At 35.2% G+C, this 14,852-nt stretch overlaps 3 protein-coding genes across 11 annotated transcripts; all 3 read right to left on the reverse strand.

Annotated features, from left to right (window-relative positions):
- Nucleotides 1–604: 604 nt before the first annotated feature.
- On the reverse strand, nucleotides 605–6,153 carry LOC118046601 (uncharacterized). Of its 8 annotated transcripts, none has more exons than XM_035055580.2 (6): nucleotides 5,800–6,153; nucleotides 4,828–4,962; nucleotides 4,088–4,468; nucleotides 2,683–3,251; nucleotides 2,493–2,559; nucleotides 605–1,767 (listed from the first exon to the last, which is right to left on the reverse strand). In XM_035055580.2, exons 2-6 carry the CDS (start codon nucleotides 4,868–4,870, stop codon nucleotides 1,328–1,330), a joined length of 1,500 nt encoding a protein of 499 aa, XP_034911471.1. In that variant the 5' UTR covers nucleotides 4,871–4,962; nucleotides 5,800–6,153; the 3' UTR covers nucleotides 605–1,327. The 8 variants fall into 8 exon arrangements, with proteins under 8 accessions (XP_034911471.1, XP_034911472.1, XP_073267940.1 ...); XM_035055581.2 differs by having other exon boundaries at nucleotides 4,828–5,020; XM_073411839.1 differs by having other exon boundaries at nucleotides 4,088–4,489; nucleotides 4,828–5,020; nucleotides 5,800–6,152.
- Nucleotides 6,154–8,532: 2,379 nt separating this feature from the next.
- LOC118046600 (uncharacterized) lies at nucleotides 8,533–11,817 on the reverse strand. 2 transcript variants are annotated; one of them, XM_035055579.2, is made up of 5 exons: nucleotides 11,679–11,817; nucleotides 11,458–11,584; nucleotides 10,317–10,894; nucleotides 8,778–9,822; nucleotides 8,533–8,736 (listed from the first exon to the last, which is right to left on the reverse strand). In XM_035055579.2, exons 2-4 carry the CDS (start codon nucleotides 11,538–11,540, stop codon nucleotides 8,801–8,803), a joined length of 1,683 nt encoding a protein of 560 aa, XP_034911470.1. In that variant the 5' UTR covers nucleotides 11,541–11,584; nucleotides 11,679–11,817; the 3' UTR covers nucleotides 8,533–8,736; nucleotides 8,778–8,800. The 2 variants fall into 2 exon arrangements, with proteins under 2 accessions (XP_034911470.1, XP_073267668.1); XM_073411567.1 differs by having other exon boundaries at nucleotides 11,458–11,751.
- A 938-nt stretch (nucleotides 11,818–12,755) lies between these two features.
- LOC118046599 (uncharacterized) lies at nucleotides 12,756–14,596 on the reverse strand. Its single transcript, XM_035055577.2, has 4 exons — nucleotides 14,204–14,596; nucleotides 14,042–14,133; nucleotides 13,524–13,649; nucleotides 12,756–13,215 (listed from the first exon to the last, which is right to left on the reverse strand). Exons 1-3 carry the CDS (start codon nucleotides 14,418–14,420, stop codon nucleotides 13,578–13,580), a joined length of 381 nt encoding a protein of 126 aa, XP_034911468.1. The 5' UTR covers nucleotides 14,421–14,596; the 3' UTR covers nucleotides 12,756–13,215; nucleotides 13,524–13,577.
- Between the last annotated feature and the right edge of the window lie 256 nt (nucleotides 14,597–14,852).

Genomic DNA, 14,852 nt, shown 5'->3' on the forward strand with positions numbered 1-14,852 from the left:
AATGCGAGAATTTTGCGCAGAACTAAAGGGGTTACCTTAGAGATATCTTTTGATTATTAACAAGCTAGTTAGTTAAAACCTAAGATTTCATTATACTACTTGAAACATACGATCTGGTAATCTAGGAATTCGCGACAGCATGTCTCTATAAATGAAAATTTTATGATATCCAGACAAAAAAAAAAAATATATATATATATATATATATATATATATATATATATAATTCATAAAAAATAATAACATTTGAAACTTGAAATTGTTTACTCGTATCTATTAAAAAATTAACTAACAAAATATCTCTAATTAAACTCTGAATATCATAAATCATAAAAATTTTCTTACATGCACTGATGAACCAGCAAAAATCTTACATTATTGAGAGAAAAAATTACATTTACAGGAGGTTTTTCGTAATTAAGAATTTGGGATTTTTATTAGAAAAGATCATGTTCAAAGTTCAAACAAATGGATCGTGTAGAAAGTTAGAAAAGAAGAAAAACTCACTTGCAGTTGAATATTTTCATTGATTTAGTGGACCCCACAAAATCAATCGTGCTAATTTTCTTTTGTGCTGTGGATATATTTTTCTTCTCATAATAAACAGGCATTACCCGGGGATGGGGGAGGCTAATCTTCATTGGAGGACTGCTGATTGAGTAATTCCCGTTCCTTTGAGCTCCCTTTGAACAAAAAAAATAAAACAGAACTACAATCAAATAAATCGAGAACTCTAGAAACCCACATATCAAGATGGGATTCAAGCTCAGATTACAGAGATTGAAAAGAAATGTCAGCACTGGTCATTTCACAACCTGTCTGGCCAATCCTCATATGTACCATACATATGCAGCTTCATCTGCGACAAATTCATGCGTTATTATTCATCAGCTGACGGATAGAACCACCAAGAGAATAAAACGGTATTAAAGTTGTAGATAAGTCATCCAATTCCCAATTTGTAGGCCTGTGTGTTTAGTCCTTGTAGGTATTTCCAAATCCCGGTCAAATCTACAAATCTACAAATCTTAACTGTGTTTACTTCTTATTGTGTATCATCCTTTGTTTGATACAGGATTTGCCTGAATCATTGTTGGTTCAGCTTCAAGGCACCAAGATCACTTGAATCACCCAAATTCCATCCTGTCTTGTTGAGCACCTAAAGTTCCTCCTTGACAAAACTAAATCTCTGCATGTGTGCTCATTCACGTGTCCGCATATGAAAGTACCACAGCATGTACACTTTGAAAATATACAGCTGATCAGATCAAGAATAAGGCAGACAGTGCACCATCAAAATTTGATGAACCCCTGACAAAGAAAAACCTCATTCCTCAACTTCCAAACCAAAGTGTTCCTTAAGAATATCCTTTGAGGTCCTTCCAAATCCATTGGCCACTTCTTCCATATCCTTGAGTTTTGTCACTTCCCGCTTTATCTGGTCCACCCTGCTCAACACAGCACTCAGCAAATCATCTGGGTTGGTTTTCAACGTGCGACGTGCCAATTCAGACCTCTCTTTGTCCAACTGCTGGTAAAGGTTCTGAAGATATTTCTTTTGAGCATAAAGTCGTTCCTCTGCAATTTTGTACTCAGCTTCCTGTGAAACCTGTAGTGCCTGGAGGACCTGATTAATCTCATCCTCAAGTTTCAGAGATTCAGCCTGGCTATCAGAAGACATGGACGCATCTGGTGAGCTCTTTCTAAAGTCCAGAATGTCTTGATGATTACTAACTTCCAGCATTGCATTTCCATTGGGAGAGACGGCTGTGTATGAATGATATAAATATGTTTACAAATGTGTGTGAGAGAGAGAGAGTCTGATCCACTGGAAGCCAAACTTGACGACAAGAGAGCTCCCAAATATATTAACCATAAAAATAATAAAAGCTGAAACAAATAAAGAAAAAGATAATTTGAAGTCATGGGCACATTGTTTCTTAATGTCTTAAAATTAATGCAACTATCTTTTATGAGAACCATCCATGGAAAACATGGTACCATTTATGTTTTGTGATACTTGCTAGAGATCTAGACCAGTGATTTGGATTTCTTGTTACTTAGTCATCAGAACTCAAGGCTTTTAACCATATCCCTCCGTAACTCAATCTGAGATTGTTGTGTACAATAATTGAAACCCAGAAAGTTTGTTCCTGCAACTTCTCCAGTTTTCTCTCTTTTGCCTACCTTACAAAACAAGCACCATTGCACCTCCATTGTGGTTATTTATTCAGGGAATCCTTCATAAATAAATTATTGCCAATCCAATATTTGGAAACAATCATGGAAGGTGATGTTGTTCCAAGACCCTACATGAATGACTTGTTAATGCTATCTTTACTGACAGCTCCAGAGTGTTGATTACACCAAATGGAATTGCTCTATCAAAAATCATATCTTAGGAACTGAAAAACTATCAACTCAACCAATTGAATGGTGTTGCCAGAAAGAAAAACAGTTTGAATGAAACAGTTTAAAAAAAATAAAATTACCAGGCAAAATGGCTGAGACTTCCCCTTCCACTTTCCAGATATCTTCAAGAATAGTCCCACATTTAAGCTGGTGCCAATACCAAATCGTCATACTACTAATGGTTATAGCAACCCCAAGGAGGGACAAGGTTAAATTTTCTAAAAATCATAAAAGCCATAAATTCTCTTGCCTAGAGAACACCAGCTTTACCTTCGTGATGGCTACCTCAATGCGTTTCAGCAATCCCTTTGCATCAGCTCTCTGTGAACCTCGCAAAATGCAGAAACCAAGATTTAATATTTTCTCTATTTCATCCTGGGAATCAACAGTTTCGCAAGTTCGCAAAAGCCTTGTAACATGTGGCACTAGGTCTGTCCTTGCATCACAGCGACGACAGTAATACTCAGCATCCAGACCAATGCTTCCTCCAACAGTGCCAGCCATATAGGTTCGAAGAGCACAATTCATGTGAGCAACATGGCCACATATATGACCCTCACTCACAATTGCTTCACATTTTATGTAGCTGTAACCTCCATGTTTTGAGCTTATAGTTTTGCAACAGAGGATGCAGCAACAATAACCGCAGAAACCAGGTTCACTGCAACATATATCGCAAGACATGGTAGCCATGGGTTGATTTTCAGTTTGTAACCCAAGACTGGTGCACATCTTATTTCCAGATTTACAACCCGCACTATCATGCTGGGAATCAGATAGAAAAAGTTCGGCCGTTTCTTCAGAAGGTACAGGGAAAAAAAAGTGCCCCTCGACATTACCTGCATTGTTCAGTTATCAATGAATAAAAACTTTTCCAAGCTTACACGTATTTTAGGAATAATTTAAACAATTAGAACTGAGAAACTATCCTAACCTATCTCAAAGATTGCCAGTCCAAATATCAAGTGGCATAACATGAAGGAAGATGATTGAAGATAGGTCTAACATACCACAAAACACCTAGCAACCACATAACCGTTTTAGATGTGTACTCGTCAAATAATGCATGTGCATCACAAATTCAGAACTTCAATATCACCTCCTTTTTGGTCAAGCTTTAAACTGCCATGATTGGCAAGTTGAAATAGTGATATAATACTCAAGGAAAAGAAACAGCTTGTTACCATTCAATGTGGTCAAGATAGCATTTCATTTTTAATGGCAGGCTATTTTGTTGGATCATTTTCTTTTGGAGCTTTTAAGTGCCTTTGCCATTTTGGGTGAAGAGAGAAATTTAAAAAAGCCACGTCAAAGTAAAATATGGATAAGGAACTGTTCTCAAAGATAAACCTGCTCAACAATTGCACAGCAATTGGATAATTTTAAGCTGACATCAAATTCAATTATTGTTTCCCAGATAGTGCAACTGGAATTCAGCCCGATCAAATGGAGCTGCAATTTTAAGCCATTGACAGGTAGTATTCACAGCCTCAATATGTCAAATCACTAGTTCCACAAAAAGTATCAAAGAAAGAACAACTGGGTGGAATGACTAGTGTATGTTCATGGAAATATGCTGAGGATAATTTATAGCTCTAGTAAAAAAAAAACTTATGAAACTCAAGATGGCACATATAGAAAATATGAAGATAAAATAGAATTAATTGTAACTAACCATTTATGGAGGATTGCTTTGATGGGATCTTCCAACTGAATGAAGCAAAAAATTTACCAATGTCTGCATTGGGAAATACAGATCGGATATATCGCTCAACTGAAAGCTTGCTGGCAAAACCATGTTTCTTACGTGTTGTATTCTCAAGACGACAAAGACGAATTGGAAGGTAAAGGTATCTATCCAAATAATGGCCAGTAATAGCAACTCGCCTCCCAACCCTCCAAGTCCAAGTATCACCAGGATTTGGCCAATCCTCGGGAGCATATGGCAAACCTTCACCACATTCATCAGGTGCAACTGGCCTTAGATTCAAAATGTTTTCCCTTTCCCTAGGCGTGCTTCTATTACTTTCCTTATCAATCTCCATTAATTCCACTTCTGCTCATAAAGATCAGGTGGCTGAGTGAAATATAATGAATGCAAAATAAGCATGTATCAGAAAATAAAGGATTAACACACACTAAACCGAGAAGGAATTGACTGAGTAGCAATAAATACCCCACCCCAAAAGAAATTCAATGAATTCAACTTTGGTTTAATATCAACTTCCACAACCAACTCGAAATTTGAGGAATATATCAAGAAAATGTTCTCCAAGCAACTTGTATTTTATGATAGAAGTAGCACGTACAAGCTAGAAATCAATTATATTGTAGTGCCACCTTTGGATTCAAATAAGCACCAAACATCAGGCAAGTGCATTCAAACATCAAAGCCAAATACTCACAGCAGCTCACCAAATGGAGTCCCAGATTCTGGTGAGCCATTGGATGGGGACATTTCACTTTGGATTGCTCACAAGGATTTGGGAGTCAATTCGATGAGCCATCAGTCAGGGATTTCGATTTATTCTGATCAACATCATAGGATTTCTGTGTGGATTGCAATATCATCAGGTTTCCAAGCAAATCGCTGGCGTAGAAATTTAAGCTACCATGTCACAAAATGTAAATTAATCTCTTTCAGGCTCATTTCCCTTTTCTTTTCTTGCCAAACTAAATCCTTAAAGATAGGGATTTCTCCAGCTAATTGCAATCGTAGTTATAGTAGACTCACGCAACAAAAGCAACCAAACAATACAAATGACAAAATTACAATTTAGAAAAACAACATTTAAGTGTTTTTGAACACTACTGATTTTAGAGTAACCAATAATTATTTTCTTGTTTGCGTTAAAAAAAACAGCAGTTTTAATCAAACGGGAAAAAAATCATCTAAAACAGCAAAACAAAGTGCTCGGCACCTCAACGGAATTAGCGTGAGTTATCAGGGTTTAAACAGCCTAGAGGTCATTTTTTATCCACTACTGTAAGAATTGATATGCATAAATTAATAGAAGGTGGTTTCAATACTTCAGGAAATCAAATCTTGAAAACGGAAACAGAATCAAAAGAGAATATTTATTGCTTATAAAAAACAATTTATGATAAAAAGAAAACAGAATGATCAAAAAACAGAAAAAGAAAAAAACAGTTCCATCAGGCATTTCTATTTCTATTATCTGTAGTTACTGTAAAACAGGCATGAAGATGCTTGGTTGTGCACAAATTAAAAATGCAGATTCTTGATTTCACCAAAATGTTTTACTTAGTCAGGGTAGAAGTAACTAGTTTTTCATTAGCATCTCTAAATCATGCACTCCTTTAATAGCACAAAAATGTAAAGAAACCGGAAAAAAAAAGTAAATATAAAAGGATTCAAAGCTTCACCTAAAAGACACAGGGCCTCTGTTGGAAGAGAAGAGAGGATTTAGGGTTTAGAGTCCCGTAAAATCACCAGAAGACAGAGATCAGATTCGAGGAGAAGAGAGAAGTTCTTATGCTTCGAGGAGAAGACAGAACGTAACTTCTTACGCTTCGAGGAGAAGACAGAACGTAACTTCTTACGCTGAATGTAGAGACAGGAACTCGCTGAATGCTTAATAATCGGGGAAACAATTTGATACACAGAATCAGTCGAGAGTGGAAAAAAAAAAAAAACAGAGAGAGAGAGAGACGGGCCTGGTAAAACCCTAGGAACTACGGGGGAGGGAGGGAGACGGAGAGATGGTTTATAACGTTAACGCAGTTGTTCACTCCCTGGTTGACTAGACAGCTGGGCTATCGGAGATTTGTAAATGACAGTTCTACCCTTTTATTTATGTTTATAATATGTGTTCGATATTGTTGTATAAGATTGTTTTTAATTGAAATGTAATAAAACTTTTTTGGATTTTTATTTTGATATTAATACATTAAAATCATAAAAAAAAAAAAAATACAATGCAAAATAATCAATGACTAGATTTTTTTAGTCCCATTATTCCACAAAATAGGTTAATTTTTTTATAACATAAAAAATATTCAAACGGTGATAACTTAAGTGAATTCGATTTAACTTAACTAACTCATAATCTGAAATAGCCCCAGAAAAAAGAAATTAAAAAAAAATGTAAAGCTTAAGGCCAATAACCTTTATGTTATAGGATGAAATAAAAAAAATAAAGTTAAATCAGGCTAATCTCAAAACTAACAACTCTCGTTATGAGACCGAGATGACCATGCAAAATATCAAAAAAAAATCTTGAACAAAATTCTTAACTATCAAAAAATTAAAAAGAAATAAATAATAATTTAAATAATAAGGATCAAATTTAATAGAAAAACTAATAAAAGAAAATAATGAGGGACTTAACTGAGAAACAAAATAAAAAAAAGGTAAAAAAGAGCAATTAAACCAAAATTATATAAAAAAACAAATGAAATAAAATTTTGAGGGACAAGATTGAAAGAAAAAATAATTTAAGAAAAGGATAAAAATATGAGAAATTAAAAAAAATGAGGACCAAGTCTATAAAAAAAACAGATGAAATAAAATGTTGAGGGACCAAATTGAAAGAAAAAAAAAACCAATAAAATGATAAAAAAACAACAATTAAGATAATGAAGACCACGTGTGTGTGTGTTTCAATTTGAAAATGATGAAGTTAAAATAAAATCTAAAAAAATCAAAAGAAAGAAAAATCACCCAAAAGAAAAAAAAATCATAATTGATTTTTGCTCCATTATTTTTTTATCAAGATAATATCATTTTTTTACTTTTTAGCCGAATAAAAAATCAAGCGATGAGCTATTATGGGGAAATCATATCAAAATCCATTGATTATTTTTTTATTAAAATAATATTATTTTTACTTATTGCACAATAAAAAATTTGATTGATCTCGGTAACCTCGATCATTCGACCTAGCACGTGACCAAAGACATGATTGGGTCAACTCTCAGGATGGATTTTAAATGTATGATAAAAAAAACAAACACTAAATATAATATGAAAATTTAATGAAATTAAATAATAAGGAATGAAATTGCTAAAAAATAATTAATCAAGAAAAGAACTGAAAATAAGAATTTGTAACATAAAAATGAAGATCAAACTCAACTAAAAAAGGAATTAAAATAAAATGATTAGGGATTAAATTGAAAAATAAAATCTAATTAAAAAATATTAAAAGCAAAATAAATAGAAATTAAAAGAATGAGAATTAAAATTAATTAAAAAAAACATAAAAAATTTTGAATATCAAAGGATAAAAATGAAAAACAAACAAATCAAATTCAATATATTCAATGAAATATAATTTAATATATGGTATTCAAATCATCTTAGTTTCTTTTATAGATTTTGTTCTACACACACTAATAATTTTTTTTTATTCAATTTATCAAAACATCTAAGTTTCTTTTATAGATTTTTTGTCATTAAGGATACCTTAGTTATACTATGGTATGAAAGATAGAAAACTCAAAATAACTTAATAGTTAAAAAAAAAAATAAGTTTTGAAGGTATTTTAGATATTATAAGGTACAAATAAAAGGATAAAAAACCATTCTTCCCTAGAAATGATAAACAAGTACATGGTTTCAATTGTGGAAGAGAAAAATGATAACTTTACCGTGCGAGTTCACAGTAAATGCGTGCAGAATTTGTCTAAAGGAAAAGCTCAAACCAAGTTGCGCTAAATTCGAGTTTTTCCTCTGTTATCGCGAGTTTTTTTTTGGCTTTCCTATTTATCAAAAAGAAAAGCTTAAACCAGAATTTTTTGCTGGATGCCTCTCACCAACGCAAACAAATAGCCAGATGGTTCGCGCGCACAGATTGGTGTTTTTTTGGTTTTTTTGTTTTTTTTTTACTTTTTAAAACACAGTTCACTTGCTTTCATTCGGCGAAATCCCCCAAGTTAAAAATTTCGGAGTTTTCTTGGTAACATGCGTTCTCCTTGGACCAAGCTGCAATGTAGTTAAATTGTCTAACACTAATTCACCATGATATATATATATATATGGGGCTCCAGAAAACGCAGATAAATGATGAAAAACAACCACCTTGTCTACCGTACCGAAGGGAATAGCAGAAAATATTGAAAATGGCGAAACTTCTTTTGGTCACCCGACATCATATCATCACCGAAACCCAATTCATATTTAACCATAGATGTTACTGTTATAGGATTGTTCCGGTGCAGAAACACGCAGTATAAAAGGGCATGTAGGGCATCTGCTGCTAAGAGTCTAGATAATTCTATGCAAGTTTCTAGGTGCAAGTCAATAAACACTGCAATATGGAGACATGAGCTTAAAGCCATTACCTCGACTCCCATGGTAACCTAAAAAGAAAAAAAGACATTGCCTCGACTCCCATGGTAACCTAAAAAGAAAAAAAGACATTGCCTACAGAGAGAACCCTTTTAGAGGGGCAAACTTTTCCAGAATTTCAGCTTCACGCTTTTCAGCATGTGTCCTTTTTAGCTCCCATTCTGGGATTTTGGAGTTGGCAACCTGGATATCACGCACAACAGTTGGAATTGAATTTGCCACCATCCCTTGAGCAGAGGCCACCTCAACCTTTGCTGCCTTGTTATTCTCAATTGTACTAACAAGCTCCCCTCGCCAGGTCTGAAGTTGAGAAATTTGATTGTCAATTTCCTGCACAGTCATTAAGTTGGAATCAACCTGTGACTGAAGCTGGTCTGCTCTTTCCTTCAATTCATTATATTCATTCCTCAGAGAGTTAACCTTCGCCTTGTTTGCCTCAAGGGTACCAAACAAATTGTTAACTTGCTCTATTGTTTGCCTACTCTCAACAAAAACCTCGCTGAACGATGGGATTTCCTCAATCAATTTTAACTTAACAAGTTGTTCAGCACTGAGGGTGGGATCCTTCAGTAGTTTGGAAGCTAGACTAGTAAGTTTGGAAATGTTTCTGGAAGAGACCAAAGTGGGAAAATCCATGACTAGAAGGGAACAAAGCTTGCTTCGATCTTTAGCCATATCACTTTCGGTAAGAGGAGTATCAGAGCCTGCAGAGTATGATACTTGGGTTTCAGGGTGAGGTTGGGTAAGAATGTCTTCTAAAGAACTGAGATAGTTATCAAAACCCTCCGGGATCACATTAACTGCAGGTTCAGTCTCAGTTATTCCAATTTCACCACCAGCAGCATGAAACACAGATCGTTTAGAAGAACGTGTAGCTTTTCGCTTAGATGCGGATGCCGATGTAGGTGTATCCTGTTTTCTTTTCCTCTGGCTGGACCGTGGTGTTTTTTGTTTCTTTTCTTCAGCTTCTTCGGTTAACTTGGGTAAAATCTGCTTCCTTTGCCTCCGACCATAACGGTGACTTTCTACATTCCCTTCTTGAACTTTCAAAGTTCCATCCTCAGGAGGATTCTCAAGAGGAAGAGGAGCAGGTTTTACTGAAACAAAGATGAGAATCAAGCCACTTGGTCAAAGCACCACTGTAGCCGAGCAAAACATTATCCGAAGTAGCATGAAATGGCTAGCCCAATGACATCAACAATCCTAAACAGATATTATAAATAATTCAAGCGCTTCATATACTGCAATGGAAGAAAAGAACAAACAAATATGCTTAAGGAATTTGTTTGTCCCTACACTAACAAATAGCAAAGATGAAGCTAAAAAGAAATGCAGCATAAGAAAGGTATTGAAAATCTGAAAGCCATGATCTAAAAATAATATATGAGAATATGGAGATTTTAGTTGGGAGCTTCCTTATTTGAAATTCAGTAAAATTTAACAGCTTTGCTGTGTTGAGTCTTCTTCTTCCTCTTTTCATTTGGGAGAATGCCTTACGCTAATTTCTTGTAAATTTTCAGTTTTTCCATTCTTTTCTATACAAGAAAAATACAAAAGAATAGATAGCATCGGTGTCAAAATTTAAGCTCACCTTCTTTTGGAGACTGCACTTTTGCTAGTATCTTCCATGTAAACGATGCAAAGAATGCGTCAACATCTGCACTTGGGAATTTGGTTCGAATAAAACTTTCAAGAGCAGGCATGCTAGCAAACATCTTCTTCCTTTTTCCATGAATGCTTTTTGGAGGGTAAATGAATCTATCCTGGAAGTACCCAGAGGAGTTAACCCTCCTTCCAACTCTCCATTCCCAATTATCACCAGGATTCGGCCAATCTATCGGAGCATACGGCAAACCTTCACCAGTTTCACCTGGCATAACTAGCCTGAGAGAATTGTTCACATCTATCAGGGTACTGCTACCATCACTCTTGTTAGGGGTATCACTATCCATAAATTGCTCATTCTGCTGACCAGATAAATTGTGCTCATCTATCAGGTGCCCACCCCTATTTCTTTCTTGATGGACATCATCGTCCACAAATTCCTCCTCCTGGTGATTGAAATTTTTTTTCTCATCTTCTAGCAGGTGCACGCTACCGTTACTCCCATGGGGGATATCGTTCTCCATGAATTGTTGCTCATTCTGCTGACAGCTTGTTGAGCCATAACTATCATCACAATGACATGAATCCAAACATAAACAAGAATCAACTAATGCAAGGAAATGGCTGATTCATCTCTAGGTTAAACAAAGAGAAGACGTTAATGTCATTCATACAGTACGGTTTTAAAGATATCATTTGAGCAATCATATCGTTGCATATCATCTACTATTGCAGAATTTAGAAATTCCATAGCCCGTACACTTCTTCAAGTCTAAATTTATTCACATTTAAGCTGAACACTTCTAACTTTTAAGGCTCTTTGGTTTTACTATTTTCAAGGGTCATTTGGAAAACATGCAACATTTATACACCAATGGTTTAAGAGTCACAATTTCACTAATTAAGTGAAAGGAAAAAAACTCTTCACTGGAGGTAGAATCTTGCTTTGCGTGTAGCGAATTGATTGCGCTTGATTGAGTCATCAGGAGGTTAATTTTAGCTCCCCATTTTCGACGCAGACAACATGTAAAGAATAAGAAACGGGATCTCCTGGGTTCTAATAAACAAAAGCATAGAGCCAAAAAAAAAAGGAATTGCAAACAAAAAATTAAAGATAAAAAACATACTCTGGACCGAAAATCAAACCAAATGCAGTCCGTGGACCATGATCGTGAGGTTTATTAGAAGGAGAGTACAGCGGATCCGACATGATTTAATTTATACACCCAATAGACCTTTCTTTCTTTCTTTCACCTGCATGGACAGAAAAGATAACCGAAATCAAATCAAAATCATCAAGTGAAAAAAGAAATCATATGAATCCAAACAACACGTAGTCGAACAGAACTGTCTGAATTGTGATCCCTGTCAGCTACGATGCTAGAAAAATTAGCAAAATGCCGAGGTCATGCTCTTGCATGTAGGAGATTGGACCTGGGAGGTTCTTTTTAGGAATTGTCGGTAAGTGGAGGGTGGAAGTTATATTCTTAACCTTCTGGATAGCGATAGCTTTTGTGCTTTTATGAGTACCATCTTGTAAATAAGTGAAATAATAAGGTCCAATTCCTAGTAATAATTTCACTTGTTGATTAGTGCGTGCTATAAACAACCAACAATGAGTGTTTTTCAACGCCACAGGCGACGAGTGTCCAAATGCATGAAACGAGGAAAACTCCACTGTTTATGGTACTCCTCTGGAATTAAAGCTTGTAAGAATATATATTGATTACTAACCAATGATATCACAACAAAGCACGTCAAATATAACAAAATTTATGAAAAGCTTTGAGTTACATAAATTTAAATTTATAAACATGTAAAATAATAACTTATAATAAGTATATTTTTAATATAAATATAATAATAAAATATTGACATGTATACTAAGCATATATCTAAATTTACAAGTGATATTAATTCAAAGTTTGTAGCATATATATTATTAATAAAAATATATGTACTTAAATTAAATCAAATAAAAGTATTTATGACTTTTATTGTTGTCAATGATGAATATTTTATCTTTAAAATTTTATTGCTTTTTATTTGTGCAACCAAATATCTGTAATATATCTTATAATATTTCAATAATATCATTTTAGTTTATATGAAGTCTGCAAATCAAGCACTACAAGGCTCAAGCACTTGGCTATTCCGGTGTATGCGTTCAGTGCATCTTTCAATCCAACGCATTTTCACTATAAGCTCAGATCAGCGCGTGAAAATGAAATAAATTTAGCAATGATTACTTCCAGTGCTGGAAGAAATTAAAAACCCACAGCCCTGGCATTGATTGAAGTATGGCAACGGCAATGATGGATCAACTCAATCAAAAGGGATCGACGATCAACATGGCATGGCATGTCGAGGTCTCAAGGAAGATGAGAGATTTAGAAAGAACCCAGTTCTGTGTGGTATATTTAAGAAGATGAGGTTTACCAGGAAATGCTTGAGCAAATAAGGATGTTACTCATGCAGACTAACCTGAAAATCTCATGTTTGGATGTATCATCGAGGTGTCTACGATCCACTAATTAGCAAAGAGATCATCAAACTATTTACCCAGACACCAATTCTACAGTCTTGCGTTCCCCTTAAATATAGCTTTATCTCTTCAATAAAATAAGGATTCTGTAGAGTACTCTCACCAGTGGCTTCTAGTTCTTACATGAATTTCTTAATCATTGCGCCGTAAAAAAAAAAAAGATGCTAGTACACGCAATATACATAGATGTGAAACCAAATTCGTAGACGTGCACAAGCACTTATGCGTGGGCAACACTACTGTGAATTATACAACAGAAGTACAAAACAACCCAAATGACGACATAAAAAATATATGAAACAAGCTGGCTTGAACATTCCAGGAGAAATGCTTCCTGCAACTGCAAAATATCGAATCATTAGTTCTTAAATAAGCCTCATTCAATTTTCAATAGAAGGAATGTTCACTTGAATCTTTAGACCATAACTTTTAACCAGACACATATTTTATCTCTACTATATATAACTTAACGCGTCCAATCTGCCTTGTGGCCTAGAAGGCTAGAAAGAGTAGTACTATCATTATAAGAACTTGATGACGAGTGGTAAGCTTTCAAACAGTGAAACACCACATGCTTGGTTAACCTCGGAGATCATAGCACATTGAGACGTGAAGGACTTTTAGGTTAGTAGATGTAACTCTAGTTACCTGCTCGAACATAATTTCCAAGAAGCTTAGCTTCTATTTACTGAATAACTGGATTCATGCAGAACCTTTTGTGTAATGATTCCTGTTCAAGTATTCTTCATGCATTATCATCAGCTGCTCTGCTACCTGCTTGGGGTTTCAACTATACGATTAGAAGATATGACCAAGAAGTTATAAACTGCATTTATAACTTTATCAATAGAGTTGCCAGAATAAATTAACACCTGATATTGTGGCTAATTATGCAGATCATTGCACTGTCATTTCTCTTATACGCACAGGTTAGGAAATATGAAGTCTAAACAAGAAGAACAATGTGTTGGTGAATGGTGAAGAGAAAGTCTTTTATCCGTGTATGTTTATCTATAAGAGAAGTGTGAATTCATTTTCAATAATCCGTTTGGCAAGGCCTAGAGAATGCTTTACATTAACTCACAAACAGAAGGATTTAGTACTCTATGATTAAAACATGATTCGAATTGTACATTAAGGAATTACCACAAAGGAGAAATTTATACCTCTTCAATGCTGCCATCCTCAATCTCTGTATTGAAAGAAAGCAACAGACTTTCGTGGAGAAAATTCTCTAAATCCTCAGTATAAAGTGGCCCTGCAAATAATTCTTATTAAAATCCAAGCTAAACCCAATCAAGATTTAAGAATAAAAGAATCAATTTGACCTTTAGATTGAGAGAACCAAGAGAAGATATCGAGAACTAGCTGGTGGGATTTCTGAAGGGAATCGTGGCCACCCCACGCATTTTGAACAGCCATTTGTAGACCATTCCATCGAGAAAGAAGCAGCGCAATGCCCTCCCGGAGATGAGAGACAGCAACCTCTGGCTTTTTCAAGGTAGTGGATACCTTGTTATGGCCGTTTTGAACAATGGATTCCATTTTATAGCCTGGCTTGGCCTTTGGTTGATCTGCTCCCAGTCTCCTCAACAAATCCTTTCCCTCTCCCTTTTATTTTGGAGACAGAGAAAGAAATGGCAGAGCAAGGAATGATTCCCCCCTTTTTTCCCGTCGAGGGTTTGTGCGCTAAAGTCTGGGATCAAAAGAGAGGGGCTCGGCGCGCGAGAACGAGGGAGGCGTTATTTTGTTCACGTGCCATAAATAGAGCATCACTCAAAGTTAGTGCTACGACCACTTGCATGGTTATTGCTGTAGAATGTAGATGTGTGGAGGTTGGCAATCCTCGTTGGGTTCATTTAATTTAATTAATTAATTTTTAATTTTTACTAACCACAATAGGTTTTATCACATTTTGTTGATGCCCCTGGTTCGTTCTTCGACCGATGCCTTATTTTCTGATTTTTAAAATAGATT

This window comes from Populus alba, chromosome 10 (assembly GCF_005239225.2).
Source record: "Populus alba chromosome 10, ASM523922v2, whole genome shotgun sequence".
Taxonomy (NCBI): Eukaryota; Viridiplantae; Streptophyta; class Magnoliopsida; order Malpighiales; family Salicaceae; genus Populus; species Populus alba.

Bases quoted from the DNA above. Each gene is read 5' to 3' on its own strand.
- LOC118046600 (XM_035055579.2), bottom strand. From the start codon at position 11,540: ATGTCGGATCCGCTGTACTCTCCTTCTAATAAACCTCACGATCATGGT. The intron at 10,895-11,457 runs GTATGTTTTTTA...TTGTGATGATAG, and splicing joins GGTTTGATTTTCGGTCCAGA to TTATGGCTCAACAAGCTGTC. The intron at 9,823-10,316 runs GTGAGCTTAAAT...TCTTTGTTTCAG, and splicing joins AGTGCAGTCTCCAAAAGAAG to TAAAACCTGCTCCTCTTCCT.
- LOC118046601 (XM_035055580.2), bottom strand. From the start codon at position 4,870: ATGTCCCCATCCAATGGCTCACCAGAATCTGGGACTCCATTTG. The intron at 4,469-4,827 runs GTGAGCTGCTGT...CTTTATGAGCAG, and splicing joins AGAATCTGGGACTCCATTTG to AAGTGGAATTAATGGAGATT. The intron at 3,252-4,087 runs GTTAGTTACAAT...TGAACAATGCAG, and splicing joins AAAGCAATCCTCCATAAATG to GTAATGTCGAGGGGCACTTT.
- LOC118046599 (XM_035055577.2), bottom strand. From the start codon at position 14,420: ATGGAATCCATTGTTCAAAACGGCCATAACAAGGTATCCACTACCTTG. The intron at 14,134-14,203 runs GTCAAATTGATT...AATTATTTGCAG, and splicing joins TTGGTTCTCTCAATCTAAAG to GGCCACTTTATACTGAGGAT. The intron at 13,650-14,041 runs GTATAAATTTCT...AACCCCAAGCAG, and splicing joins AGGATGGCAGCATTGAAGAG to GTAGCAGAGCAGCTGATGAT.